The sequence below is a fragment of the Mastigoproctus giganteus genome, chromosome 12 (assembly GCF_048544385.1).
Source record: "Mastigoproctus giganteus isolate SK-2022 chromosome 12, ASM4854438v1, whole genome shotgun sequence".
NCBI lineage: Eukaryota > Metazoa > Arthropoda > Arachnida > Uropygi > Thelyphonidae > Mastigoproctus > Mastigoproctus giganteus.
In genome coordinates, this window is record NC_143586.1 from 50,963,527 (window position 1) to 50,991,263 (window position 27,737).

A 27,737-nucleotide genomic window follows, 5' to 3' on the forward strand; every position below is an offset into this window, starting at 1 on the left:
AGTATTTTCTCAAGGTGGTGTTGAGAATGCAAAGAGTATGTCTTAGCAGTGTTTAGCTTGTACATAAGCTAAATTTTGTTGTAGTTGTTCATTAAACGTCATCTTTCACCTTTTTAAAAATGATATGTACCATCATAAACACAATTTATAAAATTGTGTTCTTGTGTATGTGGGTAAAAAACTTATGTATACCAAATATTTAATATAGCAAAAGCTGTATGACTTATGAAGCAAATAGTGAATTGATTAGTCTTGTCTTTCTGTGTATGCAGCATCCGGTAGAATTTTAGCTACCATGAGTAACTGTGATCTTGATTCAGATTGATTCTACATCCTTAATTATGAGTCACCTCAAGAAGCAGTAAGTTACACTTCCCCCTATTACCATATTTCCATTATGGAGTGACACAGCTTTCTAGCTTTTATTTGAAAACTGTCTGTGAAAAGATGCCACTCTTCTGGAGTGTGACTAATACCAGTTTCTTCATAAAGGTCAATCAAATCAGTACACAACATAATAGCACAAGGATTCTGCAACATGTAAAGGGAATATGCATAATTAACCTCTTTTTTTCTGTATGCAGAAATTTTGCAGCTGAGATTCAGTAGATACCACTCTTTTAAGCCTGTGGTGGGGCAGGGCTACAACTGCTGGGTTAACCATTAATGACTGCATTAATGGTTAATCAATGATTAAGAATCTGAAATTTTTTCTACATTCCTAAATATAGTCAAATTTTAATTCCATTGGCTCTTGAATTTTTTTTTTTATAGTTTTCACAAGTTACTTGAGCATGAGAACCTGTCAGATGCTGTGCTATACCTTTATTACTCTAAGGGAAAATCAGAATGGTGAGGCCATCTCATTTGCTGTTGCTACAAAATTTTGAATTTCACAAAGTAGTATTTGTTGACAGCTCAAGGTTACTTGCTTTTCCTCTCCCACTAGTTATACAGTCATCTAACCTCACACAAATTGTTTAAGTTTATTGTTTTCACACAAATGAAGATGAGAATACTTAATATCATATTCGCTGAAGATGTCTACTACTCTGTAGGAAGTAAGATATGTTTGTTTCAAATTTGGCATGCTGTGAAACTTGCCAAATTTGGCAAGTTTCACAGCATGCCAAAAAAATATTCAGAAAAAAAAAAAAAAAAAAACCTATGCCACAACTTGCTGCCACCACCAGGTTAAATGAGATATCATGAGTTATGCATTGGATTTAGCTAGACCCAATTTCCCCACTAATTCATCCAGTTCTTAATAATTAGAGAAATATGGTGCGTTACTTAAACAGGCTTCTGAGATATAATCCAGATTATCCTATTCATGAGATTTGTCTTCCAATTCTGGCAGATGGATTGGGAATTGGCAGTTAACATGCATTATAGTTGTAGCGTGACCATACATTTGATTTAGCAGTTACAGTGAATTTAAGCTAAAAATATATCCCATAAGAAGAGATTCACAATACCCTTCACAGCTACAAACCCCTGGCTTGTAGCCGTGAAGGGTATTGTGTATGGCATGTGCGTTTTGTATGCAATAAAGAGTTCTTCTATTTGAGATTGTAATGCTAGTTCACTAAAAAGTAACATAATGTAACATTACTAAAGGAAAACTGTTCTTATCAGACCAACACCTTATTTCTATATTCTCCATCTTTTTCTTTTCATAAAAAAATAATAAAACTGTGTTAAACCGGGAATTCTTTAAAAAAATGTGAATTTCTGTTTATTTTCCTTAATGAATTTGCCATCAGGTGGGCTGTAGTAGTCTGTGTTGCAAAAATAGAAATACAAGGTAATAGTATCATTCTCTGTGATATGCAGTTATTTCATAGTACTTGTGTAGTGTAAAACTAATTAACAATGATTTTCAGTAAGATGCAAAAGAAATACAATGTTAAACTTGAAAGCAGAAGTTTAACATTAACAAATACAAAGTACTGCATATGGATAGCAATAACCCCAGAGTAACATACCAACTGTGTGATACTATACTCAGGATAGTGGAGAATGAAAAAGACCTGGGATAATTGACAGTCAGATATGAAGTTTTCTGAGCAGTGCAGACAGGCTGCACAAGCCTCATGGGGTCTTGTCAATGATATATAGGAATTTTGCTAGCAGGGATAAGGAAGTGATTATCCCCTTGTATGAGGAAATGGTCAGGCCACACCTTGAGTACTGCATACAGGTCTGGAGGCCTAATTTTAGGAAAGATGTTGAGCTACTAGGACAAGTACAGAGAAGGGCAATGGGATTAGTGAGTGGAACAAAGGGTTGCTGTTATGAAGATAAGTTTAGGTTCTGCAAATTGCAGCATCTGGAGACTAGGTATCTGCAGGGTGATCTGATTGAGATCTTGAATGATCAAGCTCAATGCTGATGGGATTCTTCCTTTTGCTCAGATTCCGCACCTGAGGGGGCATAAATTCAAATTGAGGAAAGATGATTGTAGAATAGATGTGTGGAAATTTATCTTTAGCCAACAGGTGGTTGATTGCTGGAACAAATTTCCATCTGTCATGGAAGTTGACAGCTTAAATAAATTCAAGGCTGAACTAGATAAACTTTTGAGTTAAATTGTTTTTTTTTTTTTTTTGGCTGATGCTAAATATGCTTGCTTTCTTGCATCATGTGCCTCTACTAATGCTAATGCTAGCATAAAACACATTTAAGTTTATTATTTGGATCTATTTAAAAAGGCAGATAACAATCAGAAACAGATAACCTTGCTAATTATTGTAGGGATGTATTGAATGGGGTTAGCCCTTGAAAAAGTTCCATTCGATGTATCCGAATATCAGTAATTAGCTACATAATCATTATTTTATTTAATTCTATTTTATATGATATTGCTACTTATGTGTTTATTTCTAGGGTATAGCAATGTACAGCACAGGCTATCTTAGTCTTTATAGGTTCTTTTGGCCTTATGGCCCACAGAGTACTTTTATGCCTATGTTTTAATACACATTGAGTACCTATATAGTACTAATTATACTCTTACTATAGTAATTAGATTACAGACTGATGTAATGTTCAATCTACAATTGATGGCATTAATCTGATCTGACATACCTTTTACATCTATTCCAATATTTCATAATAGATTAAATATATATATATAAGAGACATTGTTGGCTCTGAACAGTAGGCCATTTTTGATTGTTACAAATGGCAGTAATCAATCTCCTCTTTTAATATACGGCACCTCCATAGCCAGGTGGGCAGGAGCAGCAGTGTGTAGCACACACTTCTTGATTGGACCGGGGTTCGAGCCCGTGACCACCAAATACGGAGATGCGGAAAGGTCAGGGAATGACCACCACATATCCCAGAGCAATATGGCCTTAGTTGCTAATGCTCCTAAAAACAAAATAACTACAACAATTTTTAATATACCTCAGCAAGGGTATATTAAAAGAGGGGATTGAGCACTTGGTGTTAATAGGTTGATTTGTTTACTTAATTTGTATGCTAGAAGGCAGCTGCATGTAATCCTGTGAGAGTAGATGAATAATTAGTATACATTTATTCATCTAGAGAGAAGTTCTAAGAGAAAAGACACATTAAACAATTTCAACTGATGCATGCTACTGAAGTAAAAAAGGCTTTGAAGCATGTGAATACATATTTTCTGTTTTTGCTTTAGTTCATAACAAGACTGGTAGAACAGTGGTAGCCTTTGGGAAATCTATTTAAATAAGAGGTTAGAAGTGGTGAGTAGTAGTAGTAGTAATGGAGGCATGTGATGTAAGAAAGCAAGCATATGAGCTATTATAGCATCAGCCAAAAAAAAAAAAAAAAATTCACACAACCATTCCAATCTAAAAGTTTGTCTAGTTCCTGTTTGAATTTATTTAAGCTATTAACTTCCACAATGACAGATGGAAGTTTGTTCCAGCAATTAACTATCCACTGGCTAAAGGCAAATTTCCACACATCTATTCTACAACTGTCTCTCCTCAATTTGAATTTATGCCCCCTTAGGTTCGCAATCTGAGCAAGCGGAAGAATCCCATCAGAATTCAGTGTGCTCAATCCATTCAAGGCCTTATACAGCTCAATCAGATCACCTCACAGATGCCTAGTCTCCAGCCACTGCAATATGCAGCCTTAAGCCTTTCTTGGTAAGGGGACCCCTTCGTTCCCCCCTCACCGTCTTGTTGCCCTTCTCTGTACATGCTCAAGCAACTCTACATCCTTCCTAAAATGAGGCCTACAGACCTGTACACAGTACTCAAGGCATGGCCTGACCATTGGCTTATACAAAGGGATAATCACCTCCTTTTCCCTGCTAGCAAAATTCCTGTATATCATTGACAATACCCTATGACCTGCTCTGGCAGCCTGTCTGCATTGCTCAGAAAACTTAATATCTGACTGCACAATCACTCCCAGGTCTTTTTCATTTTCTACCACCCTAAGTGTAGTACCACACAGTTGGTACATTCCTCTGGGGTTACTTCTACCCATATGCAATACTTTGCATCTATCGATGTTAAACCTCAGTTGCCAGTTCTCAGCCCATCTGCCCAAAATTTCTACAACCTGTTGCAATAGCACACTGCCATTACTGTCATAAACAACCCTGCCGTGCTTTGTATCATCAGCAAACTTCGACACTAAGTCTGATATACCTTCATCAATATCACTGATAAATATACAAAACAACAGTGGGTCCAACACCGAACCCTGTGGGACTCCACTAATAACATTAGTTCACAAAGAGCAGCATCCATTGATTACTACTCTGTATTCTCCTTTTACTCAACCACCCTTTTACCGATTGTAGCAACTTACCCTTCTTACTATACTGCTCCAATTTGTACAGTAATCTTCCATGCACAACAGGGTCAAAAGCTTTCCTGAAATCCAAGTATATGATATCAAAATTATTTTTTGCGTCTAGTTCCTTTGTAACCACATCATAGTATCCAAACATATTTGTTAGACAAGACTTTCTCTTAACAAACCCATGCTGTGTCTGAATCATTGCTGCAATCTTGTCTAGATGATCCTGCAATGCATCTTTAACTAGTGACTCCATTATTTTACCCAGACCAGAAGTTAAACTATCTGGTCTGTAATTACTCATGTCATCATTAGATCCCCCTTTTTGAATTGGTGATACATTTGCACATCTCCAGTCCATGGGAACTTCCCCTGAGTCCAAGGATGCTCTCATAATTATGGCCAAGGGTTCACTTACTACCTTTGCCACCTCCTTTAATATAACTGAATAGATCCCATCTACCCCAGGTGTCTTTCCAGGTTATATCCACAGACTAGCTTGTATCCACCATAGGTTTCTGTGTTGTCTGATAATTTATATGCATCCCCTGCATTTTTTCCCTCTGCCACGAGTCTCATTAGTTCATCTGACATCCATTTAGGCCTAAACCTTAAACAATATTTTTTAATCAGGATGAAAAGCCTGGTAGCTTCCACGATTAATTCCTTGACTGCTTCCCACTTAGAATTTGCTGTTAGTAACGTCATCAGTTGGTCCCACTCTACAGAATTTAAAAACTGTTTGAGACCACTGTAGTCACCTTTACAGAAACAAAAACCCTTCCCTTTATCCCTGAGGTAATTATATCTTTAAGTAAATCCCACATCAGTACACTGTGATCACTTCCACCTAGTAGTTCCTTTATCTGCAAATTCTTAATGTACGAATAATCACTGCTGATAACCAGATCAAGAGTATAACCTTCTCTGGTTGCCTCTTGAACGTGCTGCTGCAGAAAACAATCGTCCAATAAATCAACAAAAGTCTTGCTAGTGTGCGAGTGATCAGCCCACAACTTCCAGTCAATATCTGGGAAGTTAAAATCCCCCATTATAACACAATTTGATTTACTGGCCCATTCTATTTCTCTGTACAATTGTTTATTGTACTCATTAGAATCATTAGGCCTATAACACACTCCTACTCTCATTTTTTGCTTTCCCAGTGGTTATGTCACACCAAACAGACTCAACATTGCATTGTCCACCAACATCAATTGGATGCACTTTCTTAAATTTTATGTTTAAGCTAAGCTATACATATGATCTAGTTTTTCTTAATTAACTGCATAACCCCTCCTCCCTTCCTATCCTGTCTATCCTTTCTGTACACATTGTACTCTCCAAATTCTAATTCTGTATTCCTAATATCTGTGTGACACCACGTCTCTGATATCCTAACAATGATGTCTTGACCAGCACTTCAAATTCATTTACTATACTTTTAGCATTGGTGTACATGCACCTATTTTTATTCTTAGTTACTCTAACATAGCCCATGTATTTATTTGTTTCTTCATGACTGCTATCAGTCCCTGAAACCCCCAGCACCCCACTCTCCAGGCCTTTGCTCATTCTAATAGAGTAGTGCAGGAATCACCGTCACCTGTGGCTACTTTTAACCTTTAATCTGTGAATCCCCCCAGCTAGCAGTTTTCTGACCCACCTAATGCTACCCCATGAGCCTTGCACAATCCCTCAACTGCCGAATTTATTGACAAGACTCTCATCATATACTCCCTCCTATCCTGTCTGGGCAGAATTGCAGACACTTTCAAATTTAACCCTAACTCAATACTTTTTTTCAACATTGACCTGTACTTAAGTAAATCTGCAGATCTCCTACTCTTAATGTCATTAGTGGCAAAGTGTACACAGTATCAACCTTTGTGCCCTTAAAAGATTATATCTGCTCTACAATATCATCAGCTTTTGACCCTGACAGACACACCCTGGTCCTATTCCATCTATCCTTTTTACAGTATATATTGCCTGTCTCCCTGACAATAGAGTCACCGACAGTAACTAACTCCTGTGGGACCAGCACATTCTGCCTAGGAGATTGCCGCTGTATTGCCTGATGCACATGAGCGAACTCTGGCGTTGAGTTGGACAGCTGAGAGCTTGATTGGCTCCTCATTAATTTCTTCGAGGGCATTACCCTACACCTCAAGCTCTCACAGATGCCCATCAGAACGCTGACTTGGTGTCTAATTTCTAGACCCACTCTGCACACACAAAGACATCCTCCTTGGCTAGATCACATTTTGTTTCAGAGAGTCCAGCAAACATTTCACAAGTTACACATTTTTTTTAGATTGATGCATTGGAGAATCTTTCCCCTCAGTTCTCCCCTGAGTCACAGTATTCTTGCCACTTTGTGACCATTGCTTTGCTGCTATAGTCTGGGGCATGATATTGAAATTTAATATGATCAATAAATTTAATTAATTATCAATACTACACTATCTAATAGAATCCTAAATGCAGTGATACACATTACACTATCTAGTTTTGTGTTAGAGCTACCTATTTACCACAATTAAAAATTTGAATTCCCTAACACTCTCTACAGAACTCCCTGACTTACGTAATACTTGACTTATGGAAATTCAACTTTACGTAAGTTTTTGCTGGCTGATGCAACTTAAAAAAAATCGTGGAAACGTTTTTTGCATCCCGTAGGAATAAATGGAAGTATTGTGACAATATCATAATGTGAACCCAATAACACATTGTTTTTAAACAATTTGCACTTTCCAGTTTATTGGGCTTTTCTGTTAGTGAATCTAATTATAAATGGATAGTAAACTCGATCTTATTGCATTTGCGATAATACTGATAACTGCAATTATGTGGGTTTTTACGCTGTTATGGTGAAATGTGTTCCCTTTCACTGAAATCTTCAATCATATAAAAAACAAATTTTCAGAAACTTCTCTTCATTCCTATTTACATATTACAATGATGAAGGGAAAGTGACCAACAAAAGTGCAAGTGGTTGTAGTGCCAGGAAACAAAACAAAAAATTGACTTAGAAATGAAGATGAAAATGATTAGGAAGTACGAAAGCAGGACAAAGTTTGTCATCTATTGCAAGGGAATTAGGTCTCGCTGCTTCAACAGTGAATACTATTTTAAAGGACAGTGCACATATAAAGGAACATGTCAAAGGATCAATGCACTTAAAGTCAACAGTGAGCACAAAACAGCGTTCAGGTGCTATATCAAAGATGGAACAGCTGTTAATAATATGGATGGAAAATCAGATTCAGAAGCGAGTGCCCCTGAGTCTAATGACTATTCAAGCAAAAGCAACAAGTATTTATTAAGATATTAAGGATAAGTACGGCGAACCCCAAATTCATGGCAAGTAACAGGTGATTTAATAGGTTCAAATATCGTGCTGGTTTCCAAAGCATTAAATTATGCAGTGAAGTTGCCAGTGCCGATTCTGCAGCTGCAGAGAAATTTTGTGATGTGTTGGAAAAAATTATTGATGAAGGCGCTATTCACTGCAACAAATTTTTAACGTTGCTGAGACTGCTCTGTATTGGAAAAAAATGCCGGATTGAACATACATTGCCAAAGAGGAAAATACAATGCCAGGTTTCAAGGCATCAAAAGATAGGGCCACGCACTTGCTTGGGGCTAATGCAGTGGGAGATTACAGATTAAAACTACTGCTTGTGTACCATTCTGGAAATCCTCGTGCATTTAAGGGCATCAATAAAGCCACCCTACCCATTCATTTCCGATCGAACCAGAGAGCATGGATAACAATATCTCTCTTTGAGGATTGGTTTAAATGCTGCTTCATTCCTGAAGTTGAAAAATATTAAAGACAACGATGTTCCTTTTGAGATTTTACTTCTATTATATAATGCTCCTGGACATCCTATGCATCTAGACGATTTCAATTCGAACGTGAGAGTCATATTTCTACTGCCAAACACGACTTCACTCATCCAACCTGTGGATCAAGGTGTTTTTTCGAATTTAAATGCATACTATTTATGCACAAAATTTGCTCAGGTATTGTCTGCAGTAGACGATGAGAAAAATTTTACTTTAAGAGACTTTTGGAAAACTTGCAATATTTACCATGCCATCTTGAACATTAATAAGGCCTGGGCAGAAATTACTAAAAGTTGTTTAAATTGTGTATGGAAGAAAATATGCCTATGGCACGTAAAAGGCTTCGAAGGATTTGAAAAAGACGAATCATATGAAGAGGTTACAGATAAGATTGTAAAGGGTGCAGAGCTACTTTAGTTGGAGGTTGATGCCAAAGACGTGGAGGAGTTAATAGAGGAAGAAGAGAAGGAATTATCTAACAGAGGACATATTGACTTGCAGGCAGCGATAGTGAAAGAAAAAAATGCTGTGAAGCTCAAGACGAATCAAATGAGGAGCCAAGATGCTTCATCACCGGAGAGATGGTAATGGCATTTCGTGAAATTGCATCGGCAATGGTGATTTTTGAGAGATGGATCCTGACAGTGAACAATTCTTAAAAGTTAACAGAGGGGTGAATGATATGCTTGCTTGCTACAAAGAAATCTACAATGAAAAGAAAAAAGCCACCATCCAGTCATCCGTTAATATATTCTTTCGTAAGATTGAGCGGCCGACCCCTTCTAAATCTCCACAGCCCTCAACCTCTGCAGCGGCGTACTTATCGGCTGAAGATGTAGATTCTGGCAACGATGCCTGTCTCCTCTCTCTCTTTTTGTAATTTTATAATTTTGAAATTTTTTTAAATTGCACGCTTTTGTAATTTTTCCTGCACATAAGATAAAAAATTGAATAAATACTATAAATAATTCTATTTACATGTTCGTCGAAAATTTCTTTTTTGATTCAATCAACTCAGCAAGCACAGTTGCAAGTGCTACACAAGCATGAGGGAAATTCCAACTTATGTCAAATCTGACTTGTGTAGCGTTCCGCGGAATGCACCCCTTATGTAAGTCAGGGAGTTCCTGTATATGAAAACAATGGCTGCAAGATTCGAATGAAACAACGGTTTTACATATATTAAATAGTAACTTACAAAAACTCTTATCTAAATTAAAAATAAAAGTAACTAGAACTATAAGGCTACTTATAAAGTACAATATAATATAACAGTTAGGTAAACAAAAACGGCGAACACTAATCCCTTTTTTGGAGCCTGTAATTCACAGCCTCAATTTGTAAAGAGTCAGTGCCCTCATTTTTTATCGAAATCAAATCAAAAAGTATAACATGTGATCACCGGTGATTGACGCTTTTTCATATCCAAATCCAGTTCTTGATGCAAAAGAGGTTTAGAAAGTAGGCAAATTAATGGAATCCTCAACAAAAAGAACTTCCGAAATGCAAACTTCTTGTGATAGCAATCTTAAAGAGCAAGCTGAAATTTCCAGTCATATTATCCTCACTTGCGCAGAGTTTGTACATGTTTCTCTCATCTGGTTGGAATAAAGCAGTTTGCTAGTTTCTTTTATATTATGCCAATGCTTGAAAATCTTTCCATCTTTCAATCCAGCATACCTTACATCCCCGTACTGAGGTCATTACTCCTAGATGTGTTGAAGAATGTTATGCGCAAATTTGTTTTACCAACAATTTTCAAATCTTCCACTTCCATTTTGGAAATTGATTATCATAGCAGACTAAAGATCTAAACCAAAAGGATGAGTCTGACTTGGTTCTAGTATTTCTGTTACCAAGGTTGTGGTGAATCTAAAACAAGAGAAGATTCTGTTCTTTTGTACATTAAAATAGTACTTCATGGCTGCATGTGACTACATAGTACACAATTTCCCTTAAACTGTTCTCATAAATACTGAGATGTCACAAATTTCATCAGTTGGCAGTGCCTCATTTTCAAATTTGAAATATTTTGTTTCCAAGTTTCCAGTACTTCTTGGTTGTCATTAAAGATAAAGAAATAGATGTGTTATAGAGGTTTGCAGCATCAGTTCTGTCAGTTTCAGTGTGAGAAGCTACCAGAGGCTGTTAAAAAGAAGAAAGAATTGATGTACATTCATCTTTGGTTGGGGAACTGACAAGTGCACAAGGAAGCTTGAAATATAACAAATCAGGTTTGTCATTTTAACAATTCCTCATAGTAATACTGAGTTTGAAGAATATTCAGCACAGTCATATAAACAAAAACTGAGTTCAGATCGTCTCTTTCTGGTAAGGCTTCAGAAATGCTCCTGACAAACAAGTCTAGACAGTAGGGTCATTGTAATGAACAAAACTGACTCAGCATTTCTGAAGAGGGCAAAACCTGCAACAGTGTCTTTCTTGAAGCAATCAAAATCAGTTATCCAATAGAATATTCAAATAGAAATCCACAAACAGAAAAATGTTAGATGAGCTAATGTTTATAAGCATACTATATTTGTAAATGAACCTGTGGCTGTAGTTTAATATAAAATGTGTATTTTTCAGTGAAATCTAATTTCTAGTGCAGTGTGGGCCTTAAAACACTGCCTGCTTTTTCCTAAACATCTGTTTTTCTCTCGATATTCACCTTTTTACCTCCCGCTTACAAATGCCTGATCTCCAGCTTTTTTGAAAGTCAAGAGTTGGCAGCTGTGTAGTAATACTAATTAATACATTGCAGCAGCACAATTATATTCACTGTTACACCATGATAATATGAGGGGCATTTGAAAAGTTCATGGCCTCAGTATGAAAAGATAGTGGTACAGTATTAAAAGAAGTTTTATTTTAAATCTGTTTTTTAATTGCAGGTCCTAAGATCAACAAAGTTTGTGTGAATGAGGAAAGATGGACAGTATCAGTCATCAAATATTTGGGGGGAAAAGGGACTAATGCCAAATGTATATCATGGGGATATGGTTACACATTGGGTGAGGATGCCCTTTCCTATTCCATGGATAAGAAGTGGGCAGAGAAGGCTTGGAAGGTGACTCATGCTGTGGAAGACCTGCAACTCCATTACTCCAGAAGTTGCTGACAGTGTGCGTGATTGGGTTATGAGTAAATGAGCGACATTTGCTACATTGTCAGTGTCTTGGGCATCTCATCTGAACATGTGTACCACATAACAACAGACCTTCTTGCTATGAAAAAGGTATCAGCATGATGGATACCAAAGTTAGACAGCAGATCAAAAACACATGACACTTGTCAAGTCAAGTGAACATTTGCATCGTTTTCAAGCAGATTTAGTAAATTTCCTTGCAACGTTTGTGACCTTGAATGAGATGTGGTCCATCACTTTCAGTCAGAGACAAAGGATCGGTCCAAACAGAGGAAATGCAGCTCTTCTCCCCCTCTTAAGAAAGTCAAGTTGATGTCCTTGTGATAACAAGGATATCAACTTGACTTTCAACAAAACAAAAAAGATGGCATTGGTTTTTTTGGAATGTTGATGGAGTTTTGGTAGTGGATTACCTTCAGAAAGGCCAGACAGTCACTGGAGCATATTATGCAGACCTTGTGAGGCATTTGCATGAAAACATTAAAGATAAATGCCAAGGAAAACTCAACAAAGGAGTCTGGTTGCACCAGGACAACATGAATGCTTTTAATTCTGTCATTGCCATGGTTGCATTGCATCAGTGTGGCTTTGAAATTTTGGACCATCCTCCATATTCATCAGATCTAGCACCACTGGACTTCCCCCTATTTCCAAATTTGAAAAAATACCTGGATAGCTTCCATTTTCTCACTGACAGTGAGTTTTATTGCTGCAGTGTAGGCCAAAGTGAAACTCTTTGCAGCTGGGATTGCATGGAATGCATTGCAGCATGGTAGCAAAATTGTATTGACTTCAAATGGGACTATGAAAAGTAACATGTTACCAGTCTCCTCAAATAAATCCTTCATACTCAGGCCACAAACTTTTCAAACACCCCTTGTAACTGCAGTGTTTTTTTTTCTTTTAGGAGCATTAGCAACTACGGCCATATTGCTCCGGGGATATGCGGTGGTCATTCCCTGACCTTTCCGTATTTGGTGGGCATGGGCTCGAACCCCGGTCTATCAAGAAGTGTGTGCTACACACTGCTGCTCCGCCCACCTGGCTACGGAGGCGCCTCTGCAGTGTACAAGGGGTGTAGTTATCACTTAATGGAAATAACCTGCAAAGTAAATGACTCTTTTAAAGTCATGTTCAGTAAGGTAGGTTTAATTTATTTATATGAATGGTATTAAATGCATATTTATAGTGCCAAATTTATTCATCGGTGGTTGAATGGCTGAACAGATTAATTGATATTATTACTATACAAAAATGTTTCATTTTCTAAATCTGTTTCTTAATTTTAGATTTTTGATTTAAATTTTTTAAACATTAATTTTTTTTTTTAAACAGCAGTAAGGATTGTCCTTTTCATTTGGATTTTTAGGGTATGTAAAAAATGGATATACACTGTATCTGAATTCAGGGCTTAGTACTTCTCGAAATCATTACGGTCAGCGGGTGATTACCCGAGAAGCTGACCTTGTTACTGCGCATGGTAAGTTAACGTTCTTAAATATGTATAACTAAATCGAAAGCATTTTTTTATACTGTGATAATTTAATTTTGTTTTTCATTAGTGCATGATGTTAGTGAAAGGCTAATTTATGATGCAGGTTCAAATTTCACCTGGACAAATATGAATACACAATAGCTGGCTGTTTACTTCAGAACGGTGATTAAGTCGAACATGATGCCGGTGTTACCCTAACTTTACTGAAATTCAAAATCATTCTTCTGTTGGAATTAGTATTAATAAAAGATGACAATCAAACCTGATCGTAATTTTGGATATGCTGTATCTAGAAATTATTTAGAAATTTATATAATAATGCATCTAAATAATAATATTTTATTATTTGAATATTACTCTCTTCAGTATGTAACATATATTTCATTATATGTTTGTGCCTGATGTTTAAACAAGGTTCCAGTGCATTCCCCATAAAAAATAACCGTGCTGTTTAGTAATTTAAAGAAATAACATTTTATCATGTGTTTTAATTTTAAATGTTATCACCGAATTCACCATTTGTGATATTGTTGCAATATTAGTATTAATAGTGACAAATGATGCAAGAAAGCAAGCATCAGAAAATAATAATAATTTAGCCTATCTATCCCCTCCAGTAGTTTGTCTAGTTCTTCCTTCAATTTATTCAAACTATCCACTTCTACAACAATGGATGGTAGCTTGCTCCAGCAATCAATCAATCGTTGGCTGAACACAAACTTCAGCACATCTATTCTGCAACCATCTTTCCTCAGTTTAAATTTATGCCTCCTCATGTTCATGGTCTGAGCAAGAGGAAGAATTCCATCAGCATTGAGTTTGCTCAAGCCAGTCAAAGCCTTAAACACCTCAATCAGATCACCTTGCAGGTGCTGTCTCCAGATGCTGCAAAACTGTAAGAGGTTTGCAAAACTGAAGCCTTTCTTGGTAAGAGCATCCCTTTGTTTTCCTCACCAATCGTATTGTACCTTTCCAGCAGTTCTACATCCTTCCTAAAATGAAGCCTCCATACTTGTATGTAGTACTCAAGATGTGGCTTGACCATTGCCTTATAAGTCATAAGCAGAGGATTGTTATCAATGGGCACAGCTCCTGGACTAATGTTATTAATTGAGTCCCTCAGGGTTCAATGCTGGGCCTGTTGTTTTTTTTTTTTTTTTTTTTTATGAAAACCCCAAACACGAGAGGTATTAGAACCTATAGTACTTAGTACCGTGCTTGGGTTGGAGGTTGAGAAGACGAAAGAAGATACTTGTTGACATTAGACTTGAACTTCTGTAGACTGTAATTTTCAGGAAATACGTGTGAAGGAAGGTTGTTCCAGAAAACAGCAGTTGAATGAATAAATGAGGAAGATGAAAAGTTGGTTCTGTGAGTTTGAAGTTGGACAGTAAATGGATGTTGGTTGGTGGCAGCGTGTGTTCGGACTGTTTTGAAAGAGAGGGTGGGAATTATAGAAGCCAATTCAGAAGAACAGTGCCCATGGAAGTATCTGTAGAAGAGGCATGCAGCAGAAACAGTACGTCTATGAGACACGAGTGGAGAGACTCTGTTAGAGATGAATCATTAATTAACCTAACTGCCCTCTTCTGAATGGAATCAAGAAGCCTGAGAGAGGTTTTGGGGGCACCACCACAAATGTGGGAACAATATTCCATGGCAGGGCTGATTTGCGATTTATACAGAGTGAGCAGCTGTTTGGAAGAAAAGTAACGCTGAGAGCGAAAGAGAAAACCAAGTTTTTTAGATGCAGAGGAAGCAATATTTGTAATGTGCTTGTGCCAAGAGAGATTAGAAGTCAGGGTAATCCCCAAAAGAGATATATCATTTTGCCTAGAAATCGGAGTGTCACCAAAGATAAGCATAGGAGCAGAAGAATCAGGCATGAGTTCCCTGAGCAATGTAAATATGCTGCCAGGACAGCTCCTATGGTTTTGTCAATGACATAGAGGAATTTTGCCAGCAAGGATAAGGAAGTAATTATCCAGTTGTATAAGGCAATGGACAAGGTTTGTCCTCATCTTAAGTACTGTATACATCTCTGGAAGCTTCATTTCAGGAAGGGAGTTTATCTTTTGGAATTGGTGCAAAGAAAGGCCAAAAGATTAGTGACTGGAACAAAGGATACTCTTATAAAGAAAATCTTCAATCTTGCAAGTTTCAGCATCTGGAAACTAGGTACCTGCAAATAGATCTGATTGAGATGTTTAAAAATTTGAATGGATTGAGTTAGCTAAAATGCTGATGGCATCTTTCCTCTTGCTTAGATAACACACGATGGGTCATAGATTTAAATTGATGAAGGATGGTTGAAGGATAGATATGTGAAAATTTGTTTTCAGCCAGCAGGTAGTTGATTGTTGGAACATACTTCCATTTTTTGTTGTGAAAGTGGGTAATTTAAATAAATGTAAGGTGACACTAGACAAATTACACCGGTTGGCATCAATTTCGTCTGTGAAATAATTTTGACAGATTCTCCTAGGAAATATGTTCAAAAACTTAGATATGTGATTAAAAAGTTCTCATAATCCTCAGTTTTCAAATATAGTAGGTTAATGACCAAAAACTAAGACCTGTAGTTCAGATAATGCGCGTGTGCGTGATTGTTCGGGTCGGGTTATTTACATGCTCCGCTTACTTCAATTGTTTTAGTTTCTTAAACTAGTGTAACCATCTTAATTTTCATCTAATGTCTTAGATCTATATTCATAGCTCGTGAAGAGTGAAAATCAAAGTGCTTTAGCTACTATTTCGTCCAGTAATTTTGGATTTCCTGGCAGAATTGCTAAAGTTGAATCGGACCTTATTGTTCGCCATTGTGAGTAGAGTGTATTCATTTACCCGTTCGAGCCCACATACTGTGAAAAGTAAGCGGTCAGCTCTTCACCACCCTACTTAATCCTAGCCTGAAGGAACATTCCTGGGTCAGTAAGTACTCTGTTTTTACTTTGTCAGCAACCTTGCCATATCTCTCCCTGTAGTGTTTAGCGATTTTTGGGTACAATGCCGTCGAAAAATATGCAACCCTGCTCGAGCTGCGGAAAACTTTCCGACTGCCTAATAAAATGTTCTTCATTATCATGCCAGCTTCTTTTTTGCAATTTTTGTAGTGGCATTAAAGATCTAAAACGGACAGCACAACTTAGGAAATCAAAATGGAGATGTGTACCCTGCCACAAGCAAAATAGGGATTCGTCAGATACAGCTGACATATTGGCTGCTCCCTTAGTGCATCTGCCTCCTTCCCCCACAGTTTCTCCCTCTAGAATGCTGAATGTTGTTAATGACGTCACCACACATATCAATTCCACTCTCAGTGAACCGGCTACGAATAGCAAGTTTTTGCCTGGGGTTACTGATAATTATTCTCAAACGGAATCACAGGCTCAAGTCAGCTGCGCTTTTTGCGGGTGTAACACTGAGAAACTTGAAACTATTGAAGGCATTCTAAGAAAACTGTATTCAGAAAATAGCTCGCTAAGGGAACGTCTGAGCCAGCTTGAAGATTGTCAGCGAAAGTTCTTGAGCGTACTACAAGGTCTCTTGCCCGTGAACACTAGACTCCCTTGCCCTGGCCCACTGGAACGCCCATCTCCCACACCTGAGTCATCGCTACTACCCGAAACTGATACATTTACACTCTCTAAAGACAGCGCCTATAGCGCCATGCTAATATCAACGAAACGGAACTCTGACATTGCAGGCATGAATGGAGCACAGCAAGGCCAGATGCCCGGACCTCAACCGAAGCAAGCATCCCCGCGCCAACGATATTCCAGAAACAGCAAAACCACCTTGATTGGCACGAGAGTAGTTAACACTAGCCTCAGAATACGAGATTGCCAAGCCACCAGCAATACTCATGCAAATATCTTCATTAGCAGGCTGGATCCGTTGACAAGAGTTGAAGAAATTCAGGCACTATTGATGGAACTAGGCATACCCGGTAAGCCTTTCAAAATCAATACCAAGCATCCGTCTTATGCTTCCTTTAGGATTCAGATTGATGGGCCTAATTACCAACAATACCTCAATGCAGAATACTGGCCCAGAGGTCTGTTGGTAATGCCATACTATGGGACACCAAAGAACAAGAACTTATCAAGCCCGAACCTCATTCCACAACAATGTATAACTACACCAGCATAGCTACCTGTCCTCTCTAGCGGAGTCTCCCAAATTATATCCGAGAGCGAGTGCAACTTATGGATGTCTAACGTGGAGATGACGAGCGAACATCGGACCGATCGCATTCCAGTTAGAATATCCAGAATGAGAGCACATCGAACGCGACATCGATCCTGGGACGAGATTTCATATCATTATGTGAAAAGCAAATACTGTTCCAAGAGTAATCTCACCATAGTACAACCTTCTGTCGAAGTAAAAATTCGATGTTTCCTACAAAACATCAGGAGTGTCAAAAACAAGCTAGATGGTCTACTTGATTTGCTTTCCTGCTCAGAGTACGACTTCGTCATTCTGATTGAAACCTGGCTCAGAGATGAAATGGAAATTGCTGCCTTCACCTCAAATCTTGGCTATCACACGCTGGCTGCTAATAGAATTGGGAGACGAGGTGGCGGTGTAGCAATCTGTCAAAGGAGTTCACTACCCCTGATTAAGGCATCCACTTATCCAGGAGGTGACATAGAAGCTGTTCTTGGAATCTACCGAATTGCTGGTTTGTCGATCTCTGTGTGTGCCGTTTATTTACCTCCACCAGTTTCTGAGGATTCTGTACTTAATCTGACAGCACGGCTGTCATCCACAATCAATAATCGGCAAAAGCTCATCATCCTCGGAGACTTTAACCTTCCACTGCCAGCCACAAAGAAGATCCTAGATACTCTGTCATTGAACATGTCGGAAATGGGCATTGGTCTTATTCATGTTCCTCCCTCACACGGCGATGCCACCCTGCAGCGCATCTTCTCAAACTGTTTAGTAGAGGAAACCCTGACCATAACTGAGAACTTCCTCCCATCCGATCATGTTCCGATTGCTGCGATGATATCTCTGCAGGCACCTAAGGATCAACGTACACAAGTACAAACTACGAACACTGTTAGGAGAGTATACAATCCAAAATACATCAACATTGGAAAAGTTACTACCCTTTTCCAACTTTACCCATGGAACATACTGGCTGAGCTTAACATAGATGAGGCTGCCTACTGGCTTTCGAGATGGATGGAATTCATTGCAAGGTCTGCAATGTCCAAAACTTGCATCCTTAGTCCCCACTCAAAGCCATGGTGGAATGACCTCCTGACCAAGGCCTTTAGGGAAAAACAGGCAGCCCATACCTCTTACAAGAAGTTGCCTTCACAAGAGTCATACGCCAGATTTTCCAAGGCAAGGATGGATTTCCAGAAGAGGAAACAATTTTCTATTGACAATTTCATGAACGGCCGGCTATCCAGGGGAAAACGTGTGTGGTCCACTAGCCATACTTGCGCCCCTCTATCTTTAGATGTCCTGGAATGGTGTGAGCATGTGCTGCATTTTAAGCGAGATCACCGTGTGTCTGAAGCATATCCTTGGAACGAAGCGTTTAACATTTCTTCACCTACTAGTAATACAGAAATTTCCGAAGAACGACTAATAAAAATAATAAATTCACTACCTGACAAGTCCACCATAGGAATTGACGCAATACCTCTGTTTAGTCCAAAAATTGCTTCTCATTTCATCAGCAAAGAGCTCACTCAACTCTACAACAAAGTACTCAAATTTGCACAGGTGCCTTCAAGCTGGTTATCATACAGAGTCGTGGCAGTTCCGAAAAAGCCTCATGCGAAAAGACCGGCTGACTTCAGACCAATATCAATTGCCTCTCCCTTCCTGAAATGCCTCGAGAAGTGCATCTATAATGATGTAGCACTCGCAATCTTTGCGCATAGGCCAGAACACACCCATTATGCCATGCCTAATAGATCTACGGTAACCTGCCTACAGTCATTATCACAGAAAATACTTCAGGCCTGGAATGACAACGAAGATCTTCACACCATTTTTCTGGACATGAAATCTGCTTTCGACTCAGTCCAAATAACACCCCTTCTTGCCTTACTTGAGAGATTCTACGGGATATCCGGAAAGATGCTCGAGATCCTCAATAATTTGCTATCTAGGAGAATGCTTCACTTCAAAGGCGATGGCGTTAAAGTCACTAAAAGTGTCGAAGTAGGGATCCCACAAGGTGGTTGTCTCTCAGCCTTGTTATTTGCAGCAATATTCGTTCCACTAATGGATCAAATTCCAGCGTTCCTATCGTATGCTGATGATATTGTTTGCTACTTGCCATGCAAACGCAATGTTGGTCCTTCACAAGAAAGACAAACCACCTCTGAATCATTAAACAGCTACCTAAATACATTCTGTAAGTATGCTAAATTTTTTGGCCTGTCAGTCAGTCCAGAGAAGTCAAACTATCTCATCTTTACGCCAAGTCGGATCACTTCTACTGATACTGCATCTTCTCTACTTCCGGAATTGGCAGGAAATGTCCTGACTCCCACAGACAGTGTCAAATTCCTAGGAGTAATCCTGGATGCCAACCTCACCTATAAAAAACAAATCCAAGCACAGTATTCCAAAGCCCTAAGAGCATTCTGGGGAATGAAAATTGATCTGTGCAAAACGCACAATAAGAAGATAATCAAGAAGTACCTTGCAACTTACTTCTGTAGTGTACTCTCCTATGCCGTGGAAGTTTGGTCGGCGGCACCACCCACCAGCCTCAGGAAACTATGGGGCCTCGAATTCTGGGTGCTGAAGTGGGCCAACTTGTGGTCGCACCAGAACTACACAACATCAAAATCTACTCTCTGCTGCAACCTGCAATATACGCCCGTAGTCCACAGAGCCCATGTGCTAAAAATAAAGTCATTCCTTCATCTTTGCTTAGCTAAGCAGGATCACATCAACATCTGGAACACGGTTGGTTGGCGTTTGCCAGGCAGACATCTCCGTAGTACTCCCTCCTTATGCTCAAGGCTCCAGCGGTTACAGAATTTCAAGAGACACTTCCCTAATGTGACTCTGGACACTCTCAACTCGCTCAACATCGACATCGACCTGTGGACGATAGACAAGGCATACCGAGATGGCATCTTGTCCTATCTTGCTGTTTGTAAAGGACATTTGTGTAAGTGCCGATCTTAGTTAACTTATGTAATTTGTTTCTGCTCAACTTGTATTCCTCTTTCGCTGTAATTACTACTTCATTCATTTTTACATTTTGACTATTATCTGTGCTTTGATCTATTAATTATTATTTAGTTATTATTATTATTTTATTTATTTTTTTATTATTATTATTATTATTTTTTTTTATAAATCAAAATCACTTGTATAAACAACTAATTGTAAGATTCCTCTGGCTTTCTGTATAAGGAATCACTAGTGTATAAAATTTATGTTAATAAAGAATCTTATTATTATTTAATCATCTTTTTCATTTATTTTATCTATTTATTTATTTTATTTATTATTTTTTTTTCTTGAGCATTCGGGAAATTTTAGAGCATTTGGGAGAATTTTAGAGCATTTAAGAACTTTCTGTAACATTCGAGAATTTTCCAGAATGCTCGTTCTAGAACTTTTGGTGGAGTTCTCTAGAAAAGTTGAGTCTTCTGGAAACTTCTCTACTGGTGTATATATATATACGAGTGGGTTCTGCAACAATATTTTTGTATTTCAAAAAGTGTATGTGTTTCAGAGAGTGAGTGACAAATAAAATGAACAAGGGTTTTAGTGAATTAGTGTTTGTAAACAAATGTTGTTTGCATAAGTATAAATCGTGAACTGCATTCAAATTAGAAACAAAAAATCTACAATTTCTTAATTGTATTCTTATGCACACGTACCTCACCCATACATGAAATATGTTGTGTTCTTGCCAAAATAAAACTGATAGATTTTGCTATATTTGTGGAGAAGTGGTATTAAAATCGCAGTGGAAGCCACTGTCACAACTTGTGACAAAGCCTATGAACTCCATTTTGGATGTAATGTAGGGGGCCAAGAAAGTATGGGCTCCAAAGATTTCCTGTAGCTCATGTTCAAGGACATTAACAGGCTGGCTTAGAGATAGTCTTAAATGGATGCCTTTTGCTGTTCCGATGATATGGTGGAAACTTTGAGACCACATAAACAATTGTTAGTTTTGCATGGCCAATTTTTCTGGAAAATCCAAGCAAAAAGTAGAGTATCCCAGCATACCTTCTGCCCTAAGCCCGGTTCCTCATTACGATACAATGCCAGTGACAAAGCTACCAGAAACTTATGGACTTGACTCTGATTCAGGATTGGAAAATGAGTTTCCAGAAGATGCAGAACACAGATTGAGTACAGATCCAGACTTTTCAACTCGTGATACTGCCAACCGGCACCTAATCACTCAGGCAGAATTGAATGATTTGGTCAGAGATTTTGACCTCTCGGTGTCAAGGTGTCTTTTTATAGGAAACAGCAATCTAACATAATGACCTATTACTCTGCGGATGGTGCTTTGGTTTAATGTAACAATGTCCAGGAATTAATGAAAGAGTTACATCTAGAGCATGTCCCCAAGCAGTGGAGGCTTTTCATCGATTCATCCAAGGTCAGTTTGAAAGCAGTTTTACTCCATAATGGAAATAATTATCCATCTATCCCATTGGCCCATGCAGTTGACATGAAGGAAATATACGAGAACCTATAAGTGGTTCTCTTGCAAAAAATATGCTATCAAGAATACAAATGGAATATCTGTACCGACTTAAAAGTGGTAGTTTTGATGACTGGGTTGCAAGGTGAATACACTAAATAATGCTGATTTTTATGCCTCTAGCAAAGGATTGCCACTACAGGGTATGAAAAATGGCCAGACCATTCAGAAACTACACCAGGGCTGAAAAATGTAGCACACCCTCCTTTGGTGGATAAGTCAGTAATCTATTTAATCCATTGCACATCAAGCTAAGTTTGATAAACATATTTGTGAAAGGATGGACAAAAAGAGAGAAGAATTTTCATGTTTGAGGCAAAGATTTCCTCGATTCAGTGGGCTAAGATAAAAGGGAGAATTTTTGTGGGTCCTCAAATCAAACTGCTATTCCAAGATGAGGAATTCACTAAAAGATTAAATACTACAGAAATAAGAGCTTGGAAGGCATTCGAAAACATCTGCTGAAACTTTTTAGCCAATGAGAAATCACAAAATTACAGTGAAATTGTGGATGAGCAATTTAACATACAGAGAGTTGGGATTCGACATGTCGTTTAAGCTTCATTTTTTACATTCCCATTTAGACTTTTTTCCCTGAAAACCTGTGAGCAGTCTCTGATGAACACTGTGAAAGGTTTCACCAAGATATTTCTCGAATGGAAAAAAGATTCCAGGGAAGATGGAGTCTAAATATGTTGACAGACTACTGGAGGCACAATATGGCCTTAGCAGCCCTTGTGCCATTTAAACAACATATCAACTAACTACTGTTGGAATCTCATATGGAAGACACCAATGAACGATTATAAAAGGAAAAAATGACAAAGTAAGTGTTTTATTATCAGATAAACCTTTTTTGTAAATAGAATAAGGTTAATAGACCCATTGTTCAATATTTAGTACTGTATGTAACATTTTCTTAAAATATGTGAAATTTTTTTTTTTTACTAGAAACTTAGTTTTGATCCATGCTCCATGCTCCCTTAAAATTGGTGGGTATTACAGCAATATGGTTGTCATATTTAAATTCAGCAATGTCAAATCTACAAGAATCATCCTGAATTTCAACAGGGAGCGAAAAAAAAATTTTTTTGCTGACCAGTATTATGAGAAGAGTCAGATGGGTGGTGTGGGAATTTTTTTTTTTTTTTTGGTCTAATTCTGTATGAGCCATTTGTTGCTTTCTTGCATCATTTGCCCCTATTAATACTAATTACTTTATTGGTGGGAAAAGGTTAAAATTATTACAACTTTGCTCTTACCTGTACCAATATCTAAATTAAAAAGTGGCCATGTTTCTAAATTTCATATTGAATTCAGTTCCTAAAAACTGAATTCAATATGAAATTCAGAAACATAGCCACTTTTTAGTTTAATTCTTTATAGTTCCAAGTTTTAGTTTAAGTTACATGAAACTTCAATATCCAAAACATTCTATTATTATTGTCAAGTTATTAAGTCCTATTTTTATTGTTAATTTATTTACCTTTCTTTTAAAATTTTCCTGAAGTATCTCTGTAGATGCAATTATTATTTCCCGCTCTGTTATTTAAATCTTAACAGCTACTGTTCTTTCTTTTCCATTTCAGAAATGTGTGGGTGTGTGGGTGGGTACCTATAGTGAATTTTCAATAGCAGGTGGCGCTGTGAGTGAGTTTCTTCCCGAACCTTCTTTGTATGTTAATGCCTTTAAATATGATTTTTTTTCCTTTATTTTGATCCGATTTCCCAACATTAGAGTGAAACTATTGCCAAAAATTGAATTCAAAATTTTTTAAAAATTCAGAAAATTAAAAAAAAAAAAAAAAAAAAACATTTAACAAATTGTAAAAAAAATTCATAGTTATTATTTTTTACTAAAATAATATTGCCTTCTATTTAGATATCATTTAATTCAATTTCACCAATTTCTAAATGTGAATTCCTGAGACTTTTGACTATTTTTAATATCTAAATCAGACAGCAGTCAACAGGCATGATCTCTTCTTTTGATTTTCAAAAGTGTTTGTGCTGCCACTTATTAAAATTCTGCTGTTAGTTGGAAACATAAATAATAAACACTTATCTGAATTGTGTATGAAATGACCCTGAAAACATACATACAGGCTGGTCTTGTTTAATGCGATTAATTCGTCCCACAAGCTTATCGCTCAAAACTGAAATGTGTTAATTGAATATAATAATCAAGAGAAAAAATTATAATTGGAGAAATAAAAATTATAAAGACCTTCAAGTCTTTAATTCATTATGTCCATGAAGAATTTTAAAAATACCTTTCAAGTAACTTTTTAACTGTATATCATGTAAAAGATAATGAAAATAATTATAGAATTATATGTTTATTGTAAAAAATACACAGTGAAAAAACTATTTGTTACGGGAATATTTGAACAGAGTTTGAACAATGTTGGCTTTCTTTTTTTCATCAATCAATTTCCGATATCCGACAACAACCTTCTATATGCCCTGGCAAAATAAATACGGTACTGTATCGCAGAGAATCTCAAACCTTTTGTTTGAGGTTTTTTGCATTTAAAAATTAGAATTTAAGTGCAAGTCTGCACATGACTTTATTAGCAGGAAACAAACAAGTAACACATCTGCTTCTGATAGTTGATGGAACACACTGAGGCAGGCAGCAGGCAAACACTTGTTTATTGCACATTCGACGTGCGGTAAACTTACTGCATGATTCAAATCTTTTTCAACTATCACTTAAAAAAAATCTCGTTAACTGGAAATTTGCATCGTGTAAAGTGTAAAGTGAAAAGTCGTAAAAGTTTTTCAAATAGCGGTAACTGAAAAACGCGTTGATCGAACAGCAGTATGCAAGGCTGGATGTATATATGCATATTCTCAGATTGCATAAGTAAATTTTGATAGTAGCTTGTGCATTTCAACCCCCCCCCCATTATTGGCTCATAAATACACGTTTAAATTTTTATGACTAGAAAGCACAAAATTCACATTCTTAAGAGTGATATTGACTAAAGAAAATGCTGATTTTGGCAAAAAAAAGCATATATTGTTAATAGACAAAATAATAGCTTTTATACCAAACATTACTGTTAATTACTTGTTGGAATTTTTCTTAAGTCTATCCATAGGAGGCTGAATGGCAGGGACAGTTATTGGAGACATTAGTCACATTCCACAAGTTAATTCTCTGCACACATGGTAATCCAAATTGATTTGTATGCATTGAAAGGCAGCACCATCTGAATCATCATAAGTAGTGGTTCTGCTTCTCTACTACACAACTTTTCTATATTAGGATAAGAACAGTCATCAAAACTCTTTTTTGGGGAGAAGTTTCAAGATTTTGTTTTGTGTTTTTTGACTTTGCAATTGGAATTGATAATGAAACCAGTCATCTTCACAAGCCAAGCATTTTCTTTTCAGCTAGTGAACCACTGGTAGTGTCCATGGAGTTTTTGAAAACCCAAGTCTTTCTTGCTTTTAAACTAAAGAATTAAAGCTGCACTGGTTCTGCTTTAAAGAGGCAGGCTATAGTACAAATCAGTTCAAAAAAATTTGTCCAATATTTTGATCATGTTAAATTTTAAGGTGTTTTTTTTTTTTTTTTTTTTTTTGGTAGTTGTTGGCGCATAGGCTTCTGTGGCCATGATGCACCTCCCAAGGTTTTTGCAGTACTTTGATCCAAGCCCGAGGCGGGAATCGAACCCGCGACCTCTGGGTTGCCAGGCAGGCTCTTTACCCACCAGGCTAGCCTGGTCGGCTTTTAAGATGAGGACTGGAGTTTATTATTATTAGCCATACGGTGCAGGGAAGCCTGAGGCTTATGCTGGACCAGCCAAACTCAAATTTCTGAGTTACCCTGTGCGTGTGTGCATGCGAGAGAGAGAGAGAGAGAGAGAGAGAGAGAGAGAGAGAGAGAGAGAGAGAGAGAGAGAGAGAGAGAGAAGAATCATGATTGTTAAGACCATGTGAGGACACACTCATGTTTTTGTCATTTTTCGTACAGTACTTAGGTAACTCTAAATGCATTCAAATGGTGCCCAATTTGTTAATTTAATTTTTATTTCATGATGTGTATCTCTGCTCAGTTTTGTTTTTCTAGATTGCGACTTTCTGCTCCTCTGTATATGAAAGGTATATTGCAACTTAAGCCTCTAAGTAATCTTGGTTGCAATAAAGATGACCTCTCTCGCTCTCTCTCTCGCTCTCTCTCTCTCTCTCTCTCTCTCTCTCTGTCTCTCTCTCTCTGTCTCTCTCTCTCTGTCTCTCTCTCACTCACACATTGGAAATGAAATACAGTCAAACTTGGTTATAACGAGCATGGAAATCTTCCACATTGTGGAAGAATAAACATGTTTACATATCAGCACTGGAAAAGAACATAACCGGAAAAAAAAAAAAAAAAATATATATATATATATATATATATATATATATAAGAAAGTGTGAGGTTACAAACATCGATGAGGCATTGCTTCATCGATGTTTGTAACATTGAAAATCTAGCACTACACAAAGAAGTGCTAGATTTTCAATAGACAGTTCAATCTTGAAGGCTGAAACGGAAAAATTTGTTAAACAGTTTGAACGCGACAATTTTGTGTGTAACAACAGTTAGCTGGACCAATTTAAAAACTAAAGACAAGCGTATCAATACAAATAAAATAACAACTCTGTTGGTGATATTTCACATAAATTTGGACCTGGTACCCATCAGAGGGGGGGTACCGCTAAATTTCTATTTAATTGGCTTTCAAAATTCAGTGAATTATTATTCTTTCATTTAGATTTTCTAAATTATTTTAGAGAGTTTCTACTGCAATATTTTTACTCTTATTGCCCTTCTCTTTCCCCCCACCCCAGTTTGATTTAGGTTTAATTTTGATTATTTTCACTCTTGTCTTACCATACTGCTGGCATTATTTTATTTTAACTTTTATTCTTATTTATATGGTTATATTTCAAGCATCATGTAGAGGAATATGCTTTTTGCTGCCTCTGATGTATGCTGTACTATTTTATTTTATTATGAAAGATTCCGTTTCCAACTATTTTAAACGCTATTCAAATATATGTATAATTATATCACATGACAGTAGTAGGCAAATTGCTAACGCTGCGCCTGTGCTGCCATCCATAGTTCATTATTCGTCTATATAATCTGGTTGAGATTACTTTGTCAATAGTGTGGCTTTGCACTGGAGTGCTCGTAGCTGTTCTATTTTTTTAATTTTCGCTGCATCAGGACCACCGCTGTTCAAATCTTCTGCATTGGTGGTTTGATCTGAGGATCGGATGGCGGGGCTGATCTTTCGATCGATTCTCCTTTGCGGCAGTTTGTCCAGGGATCGAAATGCAGCGATTCCCTGACCATTATTGGCCTTGTAGTCCTCTGTCGAGATGGGGCATAATGGTCAGTCTATTTTTGGTTTATTTTTGTTTTATTTTATTGTAGTGGTTAACACCTCTGTTGGTGATATTTCACATAAATTTGGACCTGGTACCCATCAGAGGGGGTACAACTAAATTTCTATTTAATTGGCTTTCAAAATTCAATGAATTATTATTCTTTCATTTAGATTTTCTAAATTATTTTAGAAAGTTTCTACTGCAATATTTTTACTCTTGTTGCCCTTCTCTTCTCCCCCCCCCCCCCCGGTTTGATTTAGGTTTAATTTTGATTATTTTCGCTCTTGTCTTACCATGCTGCTGGCATTATTTTATTTTAACTT

General features: G+C 37.4%; 1 protein-coding gene across 1 annotated transcript in view; it reads left to right on the plus strand.

The window, feature by feature from the left end:
• Positions 1–27,737, plus strand: part of Tace (ADAM 17-like protease Tace) — a 204,686-nt gene that overhangs the window by 73,743 nt on the left and 103,206 nt on the right. Inside the window, exon 8 of the mRNA XM_090385593.1 lies at positions 13,182–13,292. Coding sequence (XP_090241719.1) covers positions 13,182–13,292 — 111 coding nt within the window. The remainder of the gene's footprint in view (positions 1–13,181; positions 13,293–27,737) is intronic.